This window comes from Podarcis filfolensis (assembly GCF_964270895.1).
Source record: "Podarcis filfolensis genome assembly, chromosome: 5".
Classification (NCBI taxonomy): Eukaryota; Metazoa; Chordata; class Lepidosauria; order Squamata; family Lacertidae; genus Podarcis; species Podarcis filfolensis.
Window position 1 is genome coordinate 21551575 of NC_139608.1, and position 22396 is coordinate 21573970.

Sequence of the window (22396 nt, forward strand, 5' to 3'; positions counted from 1 at the left end):
TAACTATTTGCAACCTCAAGGATTAGCTACTGTGGTGGCACTCCATGGGAGATGCTCTTGAAAACGCATTAGGAGATTAAGCTAGGGCAGGGCGGCACATGGTCCTGTATACCTGAAGGAGCGTCTCCACACCCATTGTTCAGCCCGGACACTGAGATCCAGCGCCGAGGGCCTTCTGGCAGTTCTCTCATTGCAAGAAGTGAGGTTACAGGGAACCAGACAGAGGGCCTTCTCGGTAGTGGCGCCCACCCTGTGGAACGCCCTCCCTTCAGATGTGAAGGAAATAAGCAGCTATCTTCTCTTTAAAAGACATCTGAAGGCAGCCCTGCTGGGAAGTTTTTAATATTTAACGCTGTATTGTTTTAACACTTGATTGGAAGCCGCCCAGAGTGGCTGGGGAAACTCAGCCAGATGGGCGGGTAATAAATAATAAATTATTATTATATTATTATTGGTGGCCATTTCAGCACTGAGGTTCCTGTTTTAAACCTCCTCCATGGCCAAAGACTGACAGAAAGCACCTTTCCCCATATGGTAAGGTCATCTTTGAGAATCCTGATCCAGGTTCCTTCCCTATGGGGCTTTTTCAGCGATTGCCCCAGCTTTTGGAAATGCCAAAGATGTGCTTTTGGGTCCTTCTGATCTGATTTTTTAGGCTCTTCTGTTTATAACAGGGCCTGCAAGACAGAGCTGTTTCACCAGGCCTTTGGCCAAGGCACAGTCTGACCCCCTCCTTTGGTAATCCTCACAGAACTCTAGCCCAATGGTTGCCATTAATTTGATTTTGAATTGATTTTAGAATGAATTGATTTTAGAATGCTGTGTTACTTTTATTGTTGTTAGCCGCTTTGAGCCTGGCTTCGGCTGGGGAGGGCAGGATATAAATAAATTTATTATTATTATTATTATTATTATTATTATTATTATTATTATTAAAGGACTTTCAATACACAGGCAAACTTAGGTGTTCTATCAAAGGAAGTCGCCCCATTTGCACAAGGAGATTTGTTTGCAAAATGGGGTTTCCCTTCCCTCTCCTTTCTCCATGCACCCCCTCCAATCTGCTCCAGAAGGTTCAGGCAAGCCCCAGAACAGATTTGGGAGGTGGAGGGAAGTGGTAGGGGAAACTTTTTTTTTACCAGGTGCACCAGGTGGTGGGGGCTTAGGGGTCTTCAGGGCCCCCCCACACACACACTTTTCAAGGAGGGAGCTAGGCTCCCCCAAAATCCTGTGGTCCCACTCCTCCGCCCCACTGATATTGCATGGGGGGGAGGAGGCAGAATGTGGAGCCCAGCAGCCCTGCTACACCTCCACCTTCCGGCTAATGTCACACAGGCAAGAGGAAGCTGACCCAGAGCCCAGCTCCGTGCTTCACATTCCCCACCCAGCACACAAGCGCCAGCATCACAGTGACAGGATGTCCCTGTGACCCAGCCCACTAGGTAGGGGCGGGACACATCACGTGACCTGCCATGTGACATGCCCCCGCAATGGGGGGGCAAGTCTTCGCCCTTGTTTGTTGCTGAGCCATTAAGTCATTGTGCAAATGGGACACCCTCCTTGAATACAGTCCTTAATCTATGAATGTCGTCTTCTGTGTCCCAGGCAATATTACTCACTTGCTTTCTGTGTTCTTATTAGGTTTGGTTTGCACAAACCTTTTAATGCCACCTCTTGTCTTTGTAGAAATGTATGAGATTTATTAGCCGACAAATGCCTGCAAAGGATTCTGGGGTCCGTTCTAAAGACCACGCTTTGTTTTCATGGGAAATGGCTTTGTGCATTTGATTGTGTTTGTGTGTTTGTACAGTGGTAACTCAGGTGACAAACACCTCGGGTTACAAACACTTCGGGTTACAGACTCCGGAAGTAGTACCTCGGGTTAAGAACTTTACCTCAGGATGAGAACAAAAATTGTGCGGCAGCAGGAGGCCCCATTAGCTAAAGTGGTACCTCAGGTTAAGAACAGTTTCAGGTTAAGAACGGACCTCCGGAACGAATTAAGTTCGTAACCAGAGGTACCACTGTATGTATGCATGTATGTATGTAGAGATGAGGGATATATTCAGTTCAGTTTACAATTAAAAGTGAACCTACCTAATTTGCACTTTCTGAAACAGTACCCAAACTGAAACACAGCCCTCTTTTGAAATTTGCATTTCTATGAATTTCACAATGTAGTTCTCCGGCCAAGTAATATGTGTACAAAAATGTATACTGTAGAGTACAGTGTGCATTAGAATGCTTCTCTTAAATTTACATTTGCAAAAATTGCTTTGCATAAATGTGTATATTAGGGGAAAGTCACACTAAAACGCTAGTGATTTTTCACAAGGACTTTAAAAAAATATACAAACTACTATGGAAATATGGAGAATGCAACAATTCTCTTTTGTCATGCAGAACATCTTATACAGAAGGTCTTGTACAGAAGATTTTGATTCTCCTGTATCCACAACAGTTTTCTTTTGCCTGGCAGTGCACTATGGAGTGGACTGTTAAAGGTGCATCAATTCTGTTGCCTCTCTGCTTGCTTGAAGGGGGGTCCAGATTTCAGGAAGGATGGGGCTTGCAATACCAGCTAAGAGAGTTTATTTATGCTTGAAGAACAGCAGCCTACTATATGAGGCACCTGAGAACATCTATTCCTACAATAGCATTTGAGAGAAGTCACAGCTTATGAGTCCAATGTGGATTTAAGTGGAGGGATGCAAAATTCGGGACGTGGGTGGCGCTGTGAGTTAAACCACAGAGCCTAGAACTTGCCGATCAGAAGGTCGGTGATTCGAATCCCCATGAAGGGGTGAGCTCCTGTTGCTCGGTCCCTGCTCCTGCCAACCTAGCAGTTCGAAAGCACGAAGTGCAAGAAGATAAATAGGTACCGCTACGGCGGGAAGGTAAACGGCGTTCTCGTGCGCTGCTCTGGTTCACCAGAAGCAGCTTAGTCATGCTGGCCACATGACCCGGAAGCTGTACGCCACCTCCCTTGGCCAATAAAGCGAGATGAGTGCCGCAACCGCAGAGTCGGTCATGACTGGACCTAATGGTCAGGGGTCCCTTTACCTTTACCTTTATGCAAAATTCAGTGAGATTTCTCATGCGACATGTGTCCATTGGTTTCCTGGTGCTAGAATGTCTGTGTCATCAACAACTGCTTTTCGTGAATGGCTACACTTAATAATGCTGCCTGCATTTTTCTGCATTTATTTCCTTCTGATCTGTAACTCAGGATAATACTGACTAAGTGGACTGTAGTCTACAAAAGCTTATGCTATAATAATTTAATGTTCTACAAGAGTTTTCATTGTTTTAACTGCAGCAAGTCCAAAGGCATACATCAATTTATTCAAACAGTAGCTGTCAGCGGGTCAACTTTGGAAAACATTTGGGGGGGCGGTGAATTGTAAGGTTGCCCCAAAGACAGTGGGGGTCAAAAGAGGGGGGCATTATATTGGTAAGAGGACCCAAAAGAATGTTATACATTTATATTATCTTAGCAAAAATTACAACAGTGGTGGACATGTGGGAATGTGGCTCAGTTCTGGGAGAAAATATTTGTCCAAATAAAAGCAATTACTGGACAAAATGTCTCTAAATGTCCAGGGCTGGGTCTCCTCAATCTTTTCAAGAGAGACAATATTAACTTACAGTCTAAACCTTTAATCAGTTATCTTCTACTAGAAGCCAGGCTCATAATAATGAGATACTAGAAGAATTTAAGGGGGTGTTTCATGGACAAATTGGTACAACAAAGTATGGCAAATAGCACTTGTGGGAAAATTAAACAATAAAATAAAATTTGCACAAGGCCTGAAGCATGAATACTACAATGGTACCTCGGGTTAAGAACTTAATTCGTTCTGGAGGTCCGTTCTTAACCTGAAACTGTTCTTAACCTGAAGCACCACTTTAGCTAATGGGGTCTCCCGCTGCCGCTGCGCTGCTGCTGCACAATTTCTGTTTTCATCCTGCAGCAAATTCTTAACCTGAGGTACTATTTCTGGGTTAGCGGAGTCTGTAACCTGAAGCGTCTGTAACCTGAAGCATCTGTAACCTGAGGTACCACTGTACTTGGGGATTGAATGGCAGCTTTATTATGTATATGGCTAAAAACATATACATAAATGCCCCTACATTATAAAAAATTTTGGTTAACTTAAACTGTTTATCGGCTTCTGTATAAATTATAGTCTGGGAATAATAACTTATGTTATTTGATTGTTCTTTTGTATGTATTGCTTAAACACCAGCTTCTGGGTTAGGATGAATTATGTTATTATGTATATGTATGTTGTTGTTATATGTCTGAAATAAATTAATAAATTGGTGCCTACCTGCCAGGGTTCAAACTCATCTATCTTGGTACAGTCAGGGCCGGATGTAAATGGTCCTTGTCCCGGTTCACAGGTGCGTAATTGCTCAAGGCCATAAGCAACAGCATATACAGCCTTGTAGACATTATAAGTTATCCTAAGTTCTGAAACATCCAGGTAGGTATTGTTAAGTTCTGCAAGATTCTCCTTTCCTGTGCACAAAACATCCGAAGCAAAATTGACTCTGTTCTCATGGCCAGTTACATTTTTTCTGTTGTCTGTGTTATACGATATGTTGGCATTTGGCCAAGTGCAGTTGAACGCAGACTGCCAAAATTCAATTGCCATGTCATCCTCAGGATCTTCACCTGGACGTACGTCGAGAAGAAATTCTTTGAGGCCTGGTATGTCACCCTTTCGTACACCAAAACCAATAGCCCCACCAAGGAGGGGAAAATATTCAGGCCTAGCGATTAAGGCTGATGTGACCCATGCTTCACTTGCTATCCAGGTTTTACTACTGATGTTGCTAACCATCATCTCTTCCAGTAAAGGATGGAAGTCAATATCAGATGAGTAGACCACAATTACCATAGCAGTGCTGTTTTTTATAGCTTCGACAACTTTTTTTAGTTTTTCCCTGGAGTAAATTTTGGGGATTGTTTCTGAGAAAGCAATACAGGTATAGGTGTTCTCCACTTTTTCTTTAAAAGCTTTGACGCCGTATTTGCCATAATCGTCATCAGCTGCTATTGTGCCTATCCATCTCCAGCCGAAATGGTGAACTAAGTCTGCCATTCCCTTAGACTGTACAGCGTCGCTTGGAATAGTGCGAAGATAGGTAGGGAACTGGTACTTATCAGTGAGAAGTAAAGAAGAGGAGGCGTAGCCAACCTAAAAGAAAAAGAGAGAAAAACAAGCAAGGTTGAGGCAAATGTTGCTGTCCCATGCGCTACTGTTTTCTCTCAGCCGTTTGCTACTAGTGGACATCTCTGTTGACTGAGAGCAATGGAGGCTAACAGGAGGGACTACAGTTCATTAGTAGAATGTGATTTGCATGCAAGACATGTCAAGTGCAGTTCATGTCATCTCCAGTTCAAAGGACATCAGGTAGCAGATTATGGGAAATACCTCTGCCTTAGACCCTGGAGTATCATTGCCAGTCAGAGTAGACAACACTGATCTAAATGGACAAATAGGGTTCTCTTCCTATCACCAAGTGGCTAAGGACCAGGAACTGAAGGAGCAGCAGAGAGGTCAGTAAGAGGCGGGCAGGGGTAAGGGAAACTAACATACATGTATTATCCAAGTCTAGGAGGGCACTGGGAAGACAGACTGCTTGAGCCAAAGAAGGGCCAAAGAAACAGCAGGGTGATGGGAAATAATCCCACACTATAAGTAGCTGGTTCTTGTTGAAAGGAAGGAGTATGGACAGCAGAAGGAGACTGATTTTGCTAGGATCTGTCAGGATGCCTTCTAGCTCCCTTTAGACAGACACTTTGATTCAGATCCTTGCCTGTAATCGACACTGCCTCCAGAATTATCTTAACCAGGTCCTACTTCCAAAAGTTGGCCTTGTCCCTCCTTATGAGATTTTTCACCAGTGCTCCAACCTGACTTTGATCCCTGAAACTAATATTTTCTAACTTTATGTTCACAATTATAGACAACAGGGGAACTCCTGGTACGGGGGGGTGGTAATAGCTTTGATGCACAGGAAATTGAGGTGGTGCTATATAAACCTTCTAAAGGGCAAGAAAGTACAGGAAGGGAAGCAGCTCAAGGGAATGACTCATGGTTTCAATTGTCCCAATACTAATGCACAGAGTATGGGAAACAAGCAAGAAGAATTTTAATCTTAATACAGGATGGCAAATCTGACTTAACAGACGTTACTAAAACCTGGTAGGATGAGACTCATGATTGTAATGTAGAAATTGAGGAGTATAACCTGTTCAAAAGGAATAGACAGAAGAGGGAGAGAGGAGGAGTATTATATTTAAAGGATGTGTCCATTTATGAAGAGATCCATGACCTGGAGCTTGGAAAGCAGTTTGAGAGTATATGGGCAAAAATTGCAGGAGAGATAAACAACAGTGAACTTACTGTGGGTGTCTAATACAGACCTCCAAGCCAGAGTGAAGACTTGGATTATGCCTTCCTAGGGCAGACTACCAAATCTTCAAAAGGAGAGATATACTATTTATGGGAGACTTCAACTACTCCAATATCTATTGAAACAAACTCTGCCAAGAATGTAAGGTCCAACAAATTCCTCACTGACAATTTCATTTCCCAGAAAGTGGAAGGAGCAACAAGAGGATCATCTGTCTTGGGTCTAGTTCTCACTAACAGGGAGAAACTGATCGACAAAGTGAAAGTACTGGGAACTTTGGGACGAAGTGATCATGTCCTCCTGGGTTTCATTGTACACAGGCAAGGGAAAGATGAGTGTAGTCACACGTGCACTCTGGACTTTAAGAAGACTGATTTCAAAAAGCTTAAGGAAATACTGGGTGAGATTCCATGGTCAGAAATACTCAAAGAGAGGGGAGTCCAAGATGGGATTTTCTTAAACTTTCTACTGAAGGCACAAATACAGATGGTTCCAACAAGAAATTGAAGTGGGAGGCATCTAAAGAAACCAATGTGGCTGCAAAAAGAGCTTACAGATGAGCTGAGATTTAAGAAGGGCATGTATAAGAAATGCAAAAAAGAGGAAAATGTGAAGGAAAATGATACAACAGTTGCAGGAAGAAGGTCAAAAGAGATTTTTCCACAAAACAGTTCATAATAGCAAAGCAAATTAGAACTCAAAAGAAGAAAGCATTACTTCAACTCTTTTGTAAAGGGATGAGACTTGCTCCTCTGTACTTGTTTGTTTAGTAGTCATGATTTTTGTAACTCAAGCTCAGAATGTACCGTATTTGTATGGACTTTGCTCAGTATGTCGAATTGCAAAAATCTGCCACCCCATTCCTTGCAGAATGCAGAATGCACCATGGAGACTGTTGCCACATGGGTTGAGAACTGACCAACCCATTCACCCTCAAGCCAAGGCTTAGCCATGGGCAATTTAGAGAAATGGACCAATGAGCTAGAATAGAAGGCAAGGTAAAGAAGCTGGAGAGGCAGGACTCGCTGGCAGTTCTAATACATTGCTATTTTCCATATAACACCTTTCAAAACTTCCAGAGAGAGGGAATGTGGTTTGTTCTGGAGAATAAAGACTCCATTCCTGGCTCTGCTGCCCATGTTTTCTGTATATGAAGGATTGGGAGATTGTGGCCTTCCAGATGTTGTTGGACTCAAACTCCCAACATCCCTTACCATCAGCCATGCTGACTGGAGCTGAAGGGCATTGCAATCTTGGAAAGCCATAATTTCCCCTTCCCTACAACATGTCCTTCTGATGTCAGAAGAGGACCTTCTGTTGATTTTTTAAGGTAAAAACATTATAGTGGCGGGAAAGAACAGTTTTCACCCTGAGAGCCACATTTCCTTCTGCACAACCTTCCAGGGGCCACATGTTGGGCAGGGCCACAGGCCACAGTCAGTAGAGCAACAAATACAATTTTTAGCTTGGTACAATAGGCTAGTTTCTACACACTCACACATCCCTCTCTGTCCATCAGACAAGCAAGAAACATGACCAGAGTTCAAGGACACAGTCCAGCCAGGCAGAAACACGCAAGGAAGGTAAGAAGCAAAGCTAGTGGTGGGTGTGGCCTGGGACAGGGGGTGTGGCCTGGAGAGAGTCCCAAGTGCCAGATACAGAGACCTAGAGGGAGGCATTCAGCCCCTGGGCCTGAGGTTCTGCACCCCTGCTTTCCAGGATTCATGATACCTGAGGGAAATAGTAAAGCCCGAGGATTCTTGAGGATGCAATGGAAAGAGTCGATCCACCAGCTCCAACGACTGCTGCTAGAGGAGCACCGGTGCTGCATCGGAACACAGGGGTTGTTTCATTCTGCCCAGTGAGGAAAGCCAAGGAGTTCTCAACCGTCTTGGACATTGTATAGCATGTGTCGTAGATCTGGTAACCCAGCTTTATGCCTGGCAGAAGATCCTCATCCTTGTTTATGACGTTTATGGCGTGTATCATGGCTTTGACCCAGCGGTAACCCCGGAAATTAAACCTGCAAAGAGGAAGAATATGAACGCATGCAGGACTTTCTCTAAAAGAAAAGAAAAATACTAAAAGGAAAGCTGCATCCTCCACATTCACCAGAGGTTGTTCATACCGGTGAGTACTGCGGTAGAAGAAGCAACCTCCACAAATGGGGCCAGAATGGGGTGAGGTGGAAGAAGCCTCCCCGTAAGTAATTGCCCACTCCCATTGCTGAACCCCAGGGTTACTTCAAGGATAAGCACTTTCTGCATACAAATTGTAGCAAATCACTGAATCATGTGCTCCAGGGATGGGGAACTGTGGCCTTCAGGATGTTGTTGAACTACAACACCCAACATCTCAGGCCATTGGCCAAGCTGGCTAGGGCTAATAGGTGTTGGAGTCCATCCCTGCTATGCTAGCACTTAAAACCAGGCTGAAATCCTAAGCATCCTTACTCGGAAGTTCACTTCATCAAAATCAAGATGACTCATTTAAGAGAAAGTATCTTTATAAAGGGACGCGGGTGGCGCTGTGGTCTAAACCACAGAACCTAGGGCTTGCCGATCAGAAGGTTGGCAGTTTGAATCCCTGCAATTGAGTGAGCTCCCGTTGCTGTGTCCCAACTCCTGCCAACCTAGTAGTTTGAAAGCACGTCAAAGTGCAAAGTAGATAAATAGGTACTGCTCTGGCGGGAAGGTAAACAGTGTTTCTGTCTGCTGGTTCGCCAGAAGCAGTTTAGTCATGCTGGCCACATGATCGCTGTCTGTGGACAAACGTCGGTTCCCTCACCCAGTAAAGCGAGATGAGCACCACAACCCCAGAGTTGTCTGCGACTGGACTTAACGGTCAGGGGTCCCTTTACCTTTTATATTTATAGAATAGGAGCATTAATGTGAAATACAGTACACTGATTTCTCTACTCCATAAATCTAATCAACTAAACCCAATCAACTAACATTCATTTAACCAAATGATAGTCCTATTTCTCAGCATGTAGTAAAGTAAGCCAGGACTATTGCTCCATGTTGCAGATGTGTGCTGAGGCCAGGCTTTAACCATTGAGACCTTGCTCATGCATAGTTCTAACCACTACATTACACCAGCTCTCACCTGCATCTTTAGGTTTCTTCATGCTGGTGCATAGAGTCTATGCCATAAACACACTGCACCTTTAAAGCCTATTCAAAGCCTGTTCTTTCTCTCAAAGAATTCTGGGCACTGTAGTTTAACCCCACCTCAGTTATAATTCCCTAAGCCTTAACAAACTACAGTTACCAGAATTCTTTGAGAGAAAGAATGTGCTCTGAATGTGCTTTAAAGGTATAGTGCAATTCTTCCCAAATTTGGGCGGGGGGGCACTGTCTCCTTGGTTCCATAAATTCATCCCCAGTGCCCCCCTAGCCTATAAAAAGCATTATTCTGAATAGCAGTTTGCACGACCCACTAAGGAAGATAATAATATAATAATATTCCAACAATAGGTAAAGGGTAAAGGGACCCCTGACCATTAGGTCCAGTCATGGCCGACTCTGAGGTTGCGGCGCTCATCTCACTTTATTGGCCAAGGGAGCCGGCGTACAGCTTCTGGGTCATGTGGCCAGCATGACTAAGCCGCTTCTGGAGAACCAGAGCAACACACAGAAATGCCGTTTACCTTCCCACCGGAGCAGTACCTATTTATCTACTTGCACTTTGAGGCGCTTTCAAACTGCTAGGTTGGCAGGAGCTGGGACCAAGCAACGGGAGCTCACCCTGTTGTGGGGATTTAAACCGCTGACCTTCTGATCGGCAAGTCCTAGGCTCTGTGGTTTAACCCACAGTGCCACCCGCGTTGCACATTTATTCCAATGAAAAGTATTGAGTTTAATTAATTCAACAACATTGATGAACTTGGTCCAGCAATACCAGCTTTTCAAAATCTGGTAGTCAGCCCACTTTGGGAACCGGTGATATAAGCACATACATTGCCCTAATGTAAAAGAGAAGAAACAGGCAGAGTTTTCCATTTGATTAGCTCCACTCTCAACTGCGTGTGCTTTCTCTTCCTGTGCCTGATGGGCTTTTGCTTGAACCCTCTGCAAGCTTATAAAGGATGGTTTCTGTTTTTTGTAGGTGGGTGTATTAGTTCTAGTTTTTGAAATAGTATGACTTGTTCAGGGCCAAGAGTAAACAACAACAAAACACTTCCTTTATCACCCTCCTGTTCTCTAGACTGACATCATTTGGGGAAACTCAGGGAAAATATAACACTTCCATTATTCTCCAGGCCTTGTGTTAAGAGGCTTTCAGGCTGTAATAGAGGGAGGGGATTGTCGGGTTTTTGTATGAGAATGTACAACACAGTTCTCATACACCAGAGTCACATTCACACCATAAATTTGATGAGAAACAGTCAAGGCTTCCAGAAAAGGATCCTGGGAGCTGAAGTTTGTTAAGGGTGCTGAGAGTTTTTATGAGATTCCCATTCACCTCAAAGAGCTGCAATTCCCAGAGCTCCCTGGGAAGAGGGATTGATTGTTACACCACTCTGGGAAGGTGGCCTAAAGGGGTGAGGAGATCATCCGGATCCATTTTACTTTCCTGTTTCATTTATAGAACAAAAGAATTTGAAGTGTAGGTGGGCTCCCACAAAGCAAGACGCAGTGATAACAGCAAGAACATTTATTGAACTAACAGAAAAGGACCACGGGCCAAAGCAACTGCTTATATACATTTCTGGAGGCCTGGGCCACTCCCACTCACAACGTGATTGGCTGTCTAAACTGCCAAGCTATGAATCATAACTCAGAGTTTAAGGGCCAATGGCAGAGGCCCAAATCCTATAATGTTCTGTGATTGGATGTCATGTATTGAATCAGAACACAGGGGCTCAGAATCGTTAGTCCAGACTCAAGTTCAGGTAAACACAGACTACTGAATTAATAACAGAATTGTAGAGTGGGAAGGGACCACGAGGGTCATCTAGACCAACTCCTTGCAATGCTGGAATCTTTTGCCCTACGTGGGGCTTGACCCCATGATCCTGAGATTAAGAGTCTCATGCTCTACCAACTGATCTCCATATAATCTTGGAATACCAGTACTTTGAGATGTAGAATGTCTTGCCAAGTGAGATGTGTCAGGTCTAGGGATGGAGGAGAAATTCAGTTTTGTATTTTAATGTGAACCTATCTAATTTGCAATTCTCAAAATATTATGTGTACTGAGACACAGCTATCCTTTGTTTCACACCTTGCTAAATTTTGCGGTGTGGTACGCCAACAAAACAGTAGGTATGAAAATGCATGTTTTAGGAGGATGTATGCATAAAAATAAGGGACGCGGGTGGCGCTGTGGGTTAAACCACAGAGCCTAGGACTTGCTGATCAGAAGGTCGGCGGTTTGAATCCCCGTGACGGGGTGAGCTCCCGTTTCTCAGTCCCTGCTCCTGCCAACCTAGCAGTTCGAAAGCACATCAAAGTGCAAGTAGATAAATAGGTACCGCTCTGGCGGGAAGGTAAACGGTATTTCCGTGCACTGCTCTGGTTCGCCAGAAGCGGCTTTGTCATGCTGGCCACATGACCCGGAAGCTGTACGCCGGCTCCCTCAGCCAATAAAGCGAGATGAGCACCGCAACCCCAGAGTCGGCCACGACTGGACCTAATGGTCAGGGGTCCCTTTACCTTTACTATGCATAAAAATGTGTATGTTAGTAGAAATGTATTATACTGACAGGATCTGGCAAATACAGTGGTGCCCCACAAGACGAATGCCTCGCAAGACGGAAAACCCGCTAGACGAAAGGGTTTTCTGTTTTGGAGGTGCTTCACAAAACGAATTTCCTATGGGCTTGCTTCGCAAGACGAAAATGTCTTGCGAGTTCCTGCGGGGTTTTTTCCTTCCCCCCCCCCCTTTTTCCCAAGCCGCTAAGCCGCTTAACAGCTGATCCGCTAAGCCACTAAACCGCTTATCAGCTGATCCTCTAAGCCCCCTAAGCCGCTAATAGCGCTAAGCCGCTAAACAGCTGATCCGCTAAGCCGCTAAACCGCTTATCAGCTGATCCGCTAAGCCCCCTAAGCCGCTAATAGCGCTAAGCCGCTAAGCCGCTAATGGGCTTGCTTCGCAAGACGAAAAAACCGCAAGACGAAGAGACTCGTGGAACGGATTCTTTTCGTCTTGCGAGGCACCACTGTATATGTATAGTAGGCAGAACTGTATCCAAAATTAGGAGAAATTAGGAGAAACTGGGACTTTCTGGAAGTAAAGCAGATCCTCAGCCACTGATCTATGGCCTTTCCCCAGAGCCCTAAAAAAAATGCTTGGAAGGAACAAAGGAATGGATTTTTATGTGACAGGAGTTTGTGTTTGATTCTAGGAATGACTGTCGCAAATTCCTGAGCTTGAGTATGAGTAAGTTCATCTGACTGAATCTCTGTTTATACCTGGTTCTGGCGGGTGGACCTTAGAATTCTAGTAAAAAAACAACAACATAGAGTAGTATGACCCACTGAAAGTAATGACCATGTCTAAGATAGGTCTACTCTGACTAAAACATAGCCAAATACCATCCATAGATCCCACAGGGCTGATGTCTCCCTTTCTGTCCCGGTGCTAAGGCTTCCATAATAGTACATTTTAAATACCCTCTACCTATTGTTTAGCAGCTAAAGAATTCCCAGAAGAGAGCAAGAAGCAAATCTACGACTCTCTTCCAGTTTACATAGCAGTTGGTAGGAAGGCCAACTATATCCCTGCTTTGTATTCAGAGTGCATACCCCACGATCTAGCAATGCATTCCAGTACGTGGTATTACTCCCAGTGAGATGGCTGCGATTCCTAACAATCATTGATGCCCGATACTTTATTGTTACAGAAACCACAGTGAATTCTTTTGTCACTTGCCAGCATTCACCCTGGACCAATAAAAACGAGAGAGAGAGAGAGAGAGAGAAAGAAATACTTTCCCCAATTAAGTCTCAAAGGATTGGTGAAAAGTGGCTTGTTAAAATAAAGCTTGCCAGCCTCAGAAAAGAAAAACATTTATTGGATTAATTGTATCACTTACAGTAAGTACTTATACACTCTTGTTTTGGTTATTTTCCCTCTTTCTTTTCACATTTCCTTTCTTTCACATTATTTTTTCACTGAAAACATATTATTTATGTTTTCCCTGAAAACACGTGTGTGTGTGTGTGTGTGTGTGTGTGTGAACTATAGAGCAGGTGGGAGAATGTAGCATTGCCTGTACAACTCCCCGGCCAATATCTCCTCTCACATGCACTGCAGATATTGAGATACACACACACACCAATTCACTCCCTGCAAAGGGCACATGAAGTTTTAAAGCTTCCCTTAAGCCTTTAATATTTCTAATGTCACCGTTTTTCTTGTAACTATTTTTCAGTGCCGTATCTCTACCTTCTAATCCATTCCCTCATGGAACTTATCAGTGATTACAATTAATTAAATGAGCTTTATTTGAAACAGCTGCTCAGAAATCCATCGGCACCAGGAGGCCTGGGCTGGTGCGGAAACTCAGTTTGCAAAGCTAAGCAAATGCTGGTTACTAAAAGGAGGGTGTCCATATTTTTGCAGGAACTCCTTCCCCCAGTACCAGCCATTGTGGCGGTGGGGTGAAGGAGAAATTCAATGTGAACCTCACAAATTCGTACTTTCCAAAACAATATTCATACCAAAACACAACTATTATTCAAAATTCACACTTCCCTGAATTTTGCAGTGCAGTTCTCTTGTATAGGAGTAACATTTGAGAACATTACATAGGGAAAATCATGATGCAAAAATCTGCATGTGAAAAAAGAGATAGAGGCAGAACTCTTCTACCCAGCACATGTGGAATCTCAGGTGTTCGCTGAAAGTTAAAGCTCTAAATAGCCTTGGACCCCAGGACATTGTGAATTGTCTTTAACACCTCTGTGATTAAGTCCCTCTTCTGACTAGAGCAGGGGTCAGCAACCTTTTTCAGCTGTGGGCCAGTCCACCATCCCTCAGACCATGTGGTGGGCTGGACTATATGGGGGGGGGAGGAATGAATGAATTTCTATGCCCCACAAATAACCCAGAGATGCATTTTAAATAAAAGGACCCATTCTACTCATGTAAAAACACGCTGATTCCCGGACAGTCCGCGGGCCAGATTGAGAAGGCGATTGGGCCGCATCCGGCCCCCAGGCCTTAGGTTGTCTACCCCTGGATTAGAGGATCATGGAGCAACTTTCTCCAGGTAAGTGATGCTAGCAGATTGTGCTTGTAAGAAATGAGTTAATATCTGACTGATTCCCCTTTTTGCCACAAGCAGAAGAAAAAAAACAAACCAAACTTGGTTAAGAGACAGCATTTTCCATTACACATACTGTATTTTTTGCTCTATAAGACTCACTTTTTCCCTCCTAAAAAGTAAGGGGAAATGTGTGTGCATCTTATGGAGCGAATGCAGGCTGCGCAGCTATCCCAGAAGCCAGAACAGCAAGAGGGATCCCTGCTTTCGCTGCGCAGCGATCCCTCTTGTTGTTCTGGCTTCTGAGATTCAGAAATTTTTTTCTTGTTTTCCTCCTCCAAAAACTAGGTGCGTCTTATGGTCTGGTGCGTCTTATAGAGCGAAAAATACGGTAATTATAGAACCTCATGGCAATAAATAAATACAGTTCATATTATAGATAAATGTGATGGATAGGTAAATGTGGGAGGGGGGTTATTGTTTTGTTCTTGTTTTAACTACAGTGGTACCTTGGTTCTTGAACGGCTTAGTTGTCGAAGAAATTGGCTCCCAAACGCTGCAAACCCAGAAGTAAGTGTTCCAGTTTGCAAACGTTTTTCGGAAGCTGAACGTCCGACACGACTTCCGCTTGAGTGCAGAAAATTCCTGCAGCCAACTGAAAGCCATGCCTTAGTTTTCGAACTGTTTCGGGAGTGGGACAGACTCCCGGAACGGATTAGGTTTGAGAACCAAGATGTTTGTTGTTTAGTCGTTTAGTCGTGTCCGAGTCTTTGTTACCACTGTATTTATTTTGTGCTTTAATTTTGTGTTTTTATCTTGTGAACCGCCCTGAGATCTTCGGATGAAGGGTAGTATGTAAATTTAAACAACAGCTATAGCCCTCTGCTGTTTCGTTGCTACAGATTCAGACTGGGAGATTACACATATACAAAGTGCATATATATTACATTACATCTACTACATATTTTAGAAAGTTTGTTTTGTTTGCTACGCATTTGCATGCCTCTTAAGTTATCATAACCAGATTTGTTTTTCAGATCAAGGAGCTGGTTCTCATCTATGATTGGATACATTTGGATGCCATTTTGAATCAAGATGGCTGACAGAACCTTTCAAAACGGTACTAATTTAAACCACTGATTTAAAAAACCACATTGGTGGAGGGCAGGGGCAGGCGTCCCTAGAATTCCCAAGCAAGGCCATGCACAGGGCTGTTAGCATATAATAACAGACAGAATGAAGTCTGAATGAGATGGGAAAACGCTGGTGTGGCAGAATGGATGGTAGACTCCCTGCCAATTAGAAATCATCAGGGAGAAAGTTTCCATTCCATCTTTCCCTACATTGTCTCAGTGCTCTATTTGGCATATAGAAACCATTTTGTCATATAAGCATGACATAAATGAATGAATAAATGAATGAACAATTTGCATGGAGTTCTTTAAGGTTGGGGAAGGCCATTCCAAAATGCATATTTTCCCCCACCAGCAGTCTCAAGTGGTGTAATCCTTTCTACCCACTCAGCACTGTACCTCCTCATTCCACTCCAGGAACAGACTCCAACAAAATGAATTCATTGTCAGGGACTGACAGGACAAGGAGGAGTGGTGGGAGGCCCCCGCCAGGGAACCCCCAAGGGAAATCCCAGAGGAGGAAGGCTCAGAACCCAGGGATTGGTGGCAAGACACTGAGGAGAGGTCAGAGGGAGAGAATTGGGAGAGGGTGCTAGATACTGAAGGGCAACAGTGACAGGAATTGCACATGACACACGGCATGTGATGCTTGTGTGACATCACACACATCCACCACATGCCAGACCCCCTCAGTCTTGGGGGACAACACGGCACCTCAGCCTGCCATGGAGGAAGCTTCTCCTAATGTCCAGACAGAATCTGCTTTCTTGTTAGTTCTATATCCTCTGGAGAATGCTTGCTGCACCATCTGATATCCCTGCTGCTATGTGAAGACATGGTCACTCTTGCAGCAGTAATAATAATAATAATACCAATTTGAGGACCCTCCGGCATGTAAGAAGAAGAGATGGCTGGGCCATACTAGTGGCCATCTAATCTAGTTTCCTGTTCCCACAGTGGCCAACCAGATGCCTGTGGGAATTCTGCAAGCAGGATCTGAGCACACGAGCACAACTGCATGCTCTCCCAAATCTCCTCCAGAGGATCAGGATGACCCCCAGAACAGTGCGTGAGGGTGGAGAGGGGTGATTGTTTCATCAGGCAAGCATAAATGCTTGCGCTAATGGAGCCATATCCTTAGTGCTATGGCAAATCCAACCCAGCGATCTTTATTTAACAATAACCCTCATCTCCGGAACCCACATCCCAGGTAGCATGAGAGAAGCATTGCTGCTTATGGTGTGAACCCTCATCCCACTGTAGGCTCTGTCCTCAGCAGTGATGGCTCAATGCTTTGGCGAGCAAGATGCCCTCAATGGGCTCTGCTCCATGAGTTCAGCCCACCTCTCTCCTGCCCCCAGAGGGCAAGACTAAAAGCAAATGGGTGGAAACTGCAGGGAAGCAAGTTATGGCAAAACAACATCCTAATGGAGAGAGGTGTTTGACAGCGGGACAGTCTCCCTCGGGAGGTGGTGGGCTCTGCTTCGCTGGTATTTACCGAAGCAAAGGATGGGTGGCCATCCCTTTGGTATGCTGCCAACCAAGCAGGAAAACCACTTCAAATAAACTGCCTCCTGATGCCTGGCCTTTGCTCGTAGTTTATAACTTCAAAATACCTTCCATATCTGATTAGGAGCATGGGATGCTGTTTTGCAATGAGTCAGCTCAATGAGTCTAGCACTGGGTTTCCCAAATCTGGGTCTCCAGCTGTCTGTGGACTACCATTCCCATCATCCATGACCACTGGTCCTGATCTAGCATCAGCTCTCCAGGTTTTCAGGCAGGAAATCTCTCCTAGCCCTCCCTGGAGATGACTGGGGATTGAACCTGGAACCTTCTGCATGCAAAACAAGATGCTCTCCCTCTGAGCACCAGCCCTTTCCAACAGAGGCGATGGCAGGACAAAAGAAGCAAATGCCTACCCACCTGAGCATCAATACCTATATTATATATCCCCTTTCGGCCTCTGATGCATTTATTGTCTGCCCCCAGCTTGGGATATTGAGAAAGCCTTTGCCCAGCTATCACCATGAATAACAACATGCACACCCTTGCCTTGCCACAGTTGTTTTTTCAAGCAAGGGAAATGCTGCCACTCCATAGCAGAACATCTTTTTCATGTGGTCCCAGCTTCCATCCCCAGCATCTCCCAGCTAGGGCTAGGAGAAAATCCCTTTGCAGAACCTTACAGAGTTCCTGCCAGTCAACTCTGAACTCAATGGACCGACGGTTCTGACTCTGTATACGGAAAAACTCTCTGGAGGACTAGAGAAGAGGAGGAAGCAGCTTACCCCTCACATTTTGGCGAATTGGGTGGCGTGCTGGTCGGATCTTCTTCCAGGATGGTCCTGAAATGCATAGGGAACATCCCTCCAATTACGTGCATGGCATCCTCCGCGTTCACGTAGCCGCGCAGATCAAACTTCCCAAGCAGCCGGCATTCTTCTTCTCCCTCCTCCCCAGCTGTGTCGTCTTCCTCACCTCGGGTGGGCTCAAACACGTACAAGGCCTGCATCAGCAGCCCTGTGAGCAGCCAGAACTTTGCACGGGCCATTTTAACTCTGAGCCGCTGGAAGGAAATAATTGCTGCTTCGGAAAAAAAAGAGCAGAGGGTTTTTATGAGGCTCTCGCGTGTTGACTGTTCGCCAGCCTATGAAGGAGAATGACTGCTCCCATGAGGATCCACACAGGCGGATTCTCTTTGCTGCGACAGCTGCCAAGGCACAACCTCGTCTATGAAGTACTGGAAGGATAGGAAAGGTTGTTGTGGTTTTTATTACTATTATTTTTAAAAGAACTGCTCCTTCCCCCACTAATAAAAATGGAGTGACCCACATCTTTTCATGCATTTCCCTTCTCTCATACTGATGCCATTATTTCCCATCTTTTGCTTAGATCTTTAGCGCAGGTGCCTGCGTACAAGGATAAATAAACAACGAAGATTTAAGAATCATTGCTGGATCAGACATGGAGGACACTTAGGCTACATTCACGCCACAGTTTTAAAGCACTATGGTGCCACTTTAAACAGTCATGGCTTCCCCCAAACATTCCTGGGGGAAAGTGTGGGAACCACAACGTTTGTCCATGGCAACGGATACCGTAACACATTAGGGCATGGGGTAGGAAAACTAAGTTCTGCGGGCCAGATCAGGCCAAATAGCCTTCTGGATCCGGCCCACGGACGGTCCGGAATCACCATGTGGATCGCCAGCACGCATGTTCTTTCCCTATTCCTCACACAGCGATGGCGGTGCCACCTCCTCCCTCCCTCCTCTTGGCTTCTCCCCACCCTGCCTAGAGGAGGAAGGGGACTGGGCTTTGTTGGTGCCAGCAGCAGCAGCGCTCAAGTAGCCGCCATTTTAAACAGCCCCTCTCCGGAGCCCTTTCGCACGCCGCTCATCGTCCCACTGCCAGCCCCTGCTGTTTGCAAGACACAGGTAAGCAGCCACCGGGGCTCGTGGTGCTCTTGCATCATTCCCCCCCCCCGCCAAAAAAATATAGTCCAGCCCCCCACAAGGTCTGAGGGACAGTGGACCGGCCCCCCAGCTGAAAAAGTTTGCTGACCCCTGCATTAGGGTATGAAGGTGCCACAAGTCTCTTTGCTGCAACAGATCAACACAACCTACCCATTTTAAACTCCCCAATGGGAGGCTCTTTCCAAGCCTAACTGCTGCACGTGTGCAGAAGCAAGGCAGGCAGATCATGGACCAGATGTGAACACCCAGTAAGCCACATCTGGCCTCTTGACAGGGGCCCCTCCCCCCTTTTAAAGCAGCAGCTTTCAGTCATTCTCTCCCCAGGGAGTATTTTCCAAGTCAGCACCTTTACTGAGGGACCCCAGCTTGCTGGAGGTGCATTTTAGAGAAATCCGGGGGTATGCTCTTAGGCCCTGTCTCTTTGTCTATGCAGGTGACAGTGGCTTCAACCAAATTAAAGTGAGTTGTGACGAAGGCCCCATCTGCGCTGCACATTTAAAGCAGTATTGCACTGCTTTCAACACTCTCATGGCTTCCCACAAAGAATCCTGGGAACTGTGGTTTATTAAAGGTGCAGAGAGATGCTAGGACACCCTTTTCCTTACACGGCTACAATTCCCAGAGTTCCCTGGGAAGGGCGATTGATTGTTAAACCACTCTGGGAACTGTAGCTCTGTGTAATGCAACAACCATCTTGGCTGAATCTCTACTGTAGGCTTAGAACACTGAAAATATGCAACCTACCTATACTTCTTGCCAAAAATGGGGTGGTTATACCATAACACAGAACAGCCACCCTGGATTTTGGTACATGTATTGCATACTTTCCAAATGCCTCGTTGAATAGTGCTGGGTCTCATGTTGTCATCAAATGATACATCACTCAATGTGGACTTGGTTGCTCTTTGACCCTGCCGTTCACCTTTTGTTGGAACTCTGGTTTACCAATTGAATATTACATTGTCCATTTATGTGCTATGTACTTTAGCAAGATTATGATGTGGGTAAATAATATATCCCTATATGTCAAGGAAGGCCGGGGTACATGGTGGGAGAAATGGCCGCTTCTTGGAAATTGGCAGAAAAGGGCAACACAAATGATCAGCTGGAGACCTCACCTATGAGGAAAGGAGGCAAGATTTGTATTTATTTTTTTAGTTGGGGGGAAAGGTGTGAAGAGGAGGAAGACATGATTGAGTTTTTAAAAATTACATGTGGAGAAAATGAATGGAGAGGTGGTTTTACCTCACTCTTGCGTAACCAGAGTTCTAGGGTGGTGCATGCTCTGGTTATCTCCCGCTTGGACTACTGCAATGCGCTCTACATGGGGCTACCTTTGAAGGTGACCCAGAAACTACAACTAATCCAGAATGCAGCAGCTAGACTGGTGACTGGGAGCGGCCGCCGAGACCACATAACACCGGTCTTGAAAGACCTACATTGGCTCCCAGTACGTTTCCAAGCACAATTCAAAGTGTTGGTGCTGACCTTGAAAGCCCTAAATGGCCTCGGTCCAGTATATATGAAGGAGCGTCTCCACCTGCATCGTTCTACCCGGACACTGAGGTCCAGCTCTGAGGGCCTTCTGGCGGTTCCCTCACTGCGAGAAGCCAAGTTACAGGGAACCAGGCAGAGGGCCTTCTTGGTAGTGGCACCTGCCCTGTGGAACACCCCCCTACCAGATGTCAAAGAGAACAACTATCTGACTTTTAGATGACATCTGAAGGCAGCCCTGTTTAGGGAAGCTTTTAATGTTTAATGCATTACTGTATTTTAATATTTTGTTGGAAGCCACCCAGAGTGGCTGGGGAAGCCCAGTCAGGTGGGCGGGGTATAAATAATAAATTATTATTACATTATTATAGGGAACCAGGGTTATCTGATGAAGCTGAATAGAAGATCCAGGACAGGCAAGATGAAAGACTTCTTTACTCAGCACAGCCTTGTGCTGTGTGATTCACTTCCACAAGGTGTAGTGATGGCTACCCAACTTAGTCTTTAAAAGGGGGTTAGGCAAATAAATTCATGGAATATAAATCCACCAACACTGGGAGAGGGCTATTACCCTCATCTTCTGCCTAGACGATGGCCATGGTTAGGAACAAGATGCTACACCAGATGGGCCTTTCATCTGATTCAGCAGGACTTTTCTTATGACCTATCATACCATGACTACTGGAAGCCAGTGTGGCAAAATGGTTAGAATGTTGAACTAAGACCTGGGAGACCAGAGTTTGAATCCCCACTTAGCCATGAAATTCCCTGAGTGCCTTTGAGGCAGTCACTCTCTCCTAGCCTAACCTACCTCACAGGATGAAATGAGAGGATGAAATGAGGAGAACCAAATACACCACCTTGAGATCCTTGGAAGATGGAATATAAATGAATTAAATAAATAGATACTGTGAGGAGTGGGATTTGGTCTCAAGAGTACTTAGGCACTGGGCTGAAAGGGTTGGATGATGACCAGAGAGATCTACATTTGAATTGCTTCTGGTTGGCAACGAATAAGGCGCTTCCTTCTTGTCTGACCTACCCAACCAGGTTGTTGTGAGGAGAACATAGTATAACACTATATGCCGTCCTAAGATCCTCTGGGGCGATGTTTGCTAAAAGCCAATATAAACACCTCACGACTTGTCACTACTTGTCTTTACCTGGTAGCAACAGAAAACACCTGAACCCCAGAAGGTTACGAAATCCAAAATGGGCACCAGGGGAACAGATCCAGTGAAGGCAGAAGTCTTGTTTTCTTTTCTTTTTTTTCTTTTTTCCTCTGCAGTTATGATTCTAAGGGGAAGGTTGATATTCAGGGAGATGTGAGAGTCTAGCTGTGAATTTGACAGGCCCCCATTGTATCTCCTTCCTACTCCTCTTTCCTTTTTCCTTCCTCTACCTATTTAAATCTTGTAATTATGTGATTAGGATGTTTGGAAAAAGAGAAAAGCAGAGTTGTGAAATCAAAAGGCTGGAGGCGGAAGTGATGGTTACATTTTTTTTTATTTAAAAAAACCCGAAAACATCATTCTTCTGTAAAACAATTATTTTTAATATGTACCTATTTGTTCAGTTAGCAGGCTGCAAAAAACCCCAGAGCTGCCATAGTGTAACCAGGGAGTGGGTGGGTGGAAATTTACCTC

At 45.0% G+C, this 22396-nt stretch overlaps 1 protein-coding gene across 3 annotated transcripts in view; it reads right to left on the bottom strand.

The window, feature by feature from the left end:
• The window catches only part of LOC310762334 (vomeronasal type-2 receptor 1-like), a 32635-nt gene extending 10548 nt beyond the window's left edge, over positions 1–22087 (bottom strand). The window contains exons 1-4 of one of the 3 annotated variants that reach the window (XM_083613196.1): positions 21914–22087; positions 18069–18363; positions 8161–8452; positions 4335–5207 (exon numbers count right to left, since the gene is read on the bottom strand). In XM_083613196.1, coding sequence (XP_083469322.1) covers positions 4335–5207; positions 8161–8452; positions 18069–18331 — 1428 coding nt within the window. In that variant the 5' untranslated portion in view covers positions 18332–18363; positions 21914–22087. Of the gene's footprint in view, positions 1–4334; positions 5208–8160; positions 8453–9537; positions 9678–18068; positions 18450–21913 lie in introns of those variants that run through there. The other 2 variants (XM_083613195.1, XM_083613197.1) reach the window with 2 other exon arrangements.
• Positions 22088–22396: the final 309 nt, after the last annotated feature.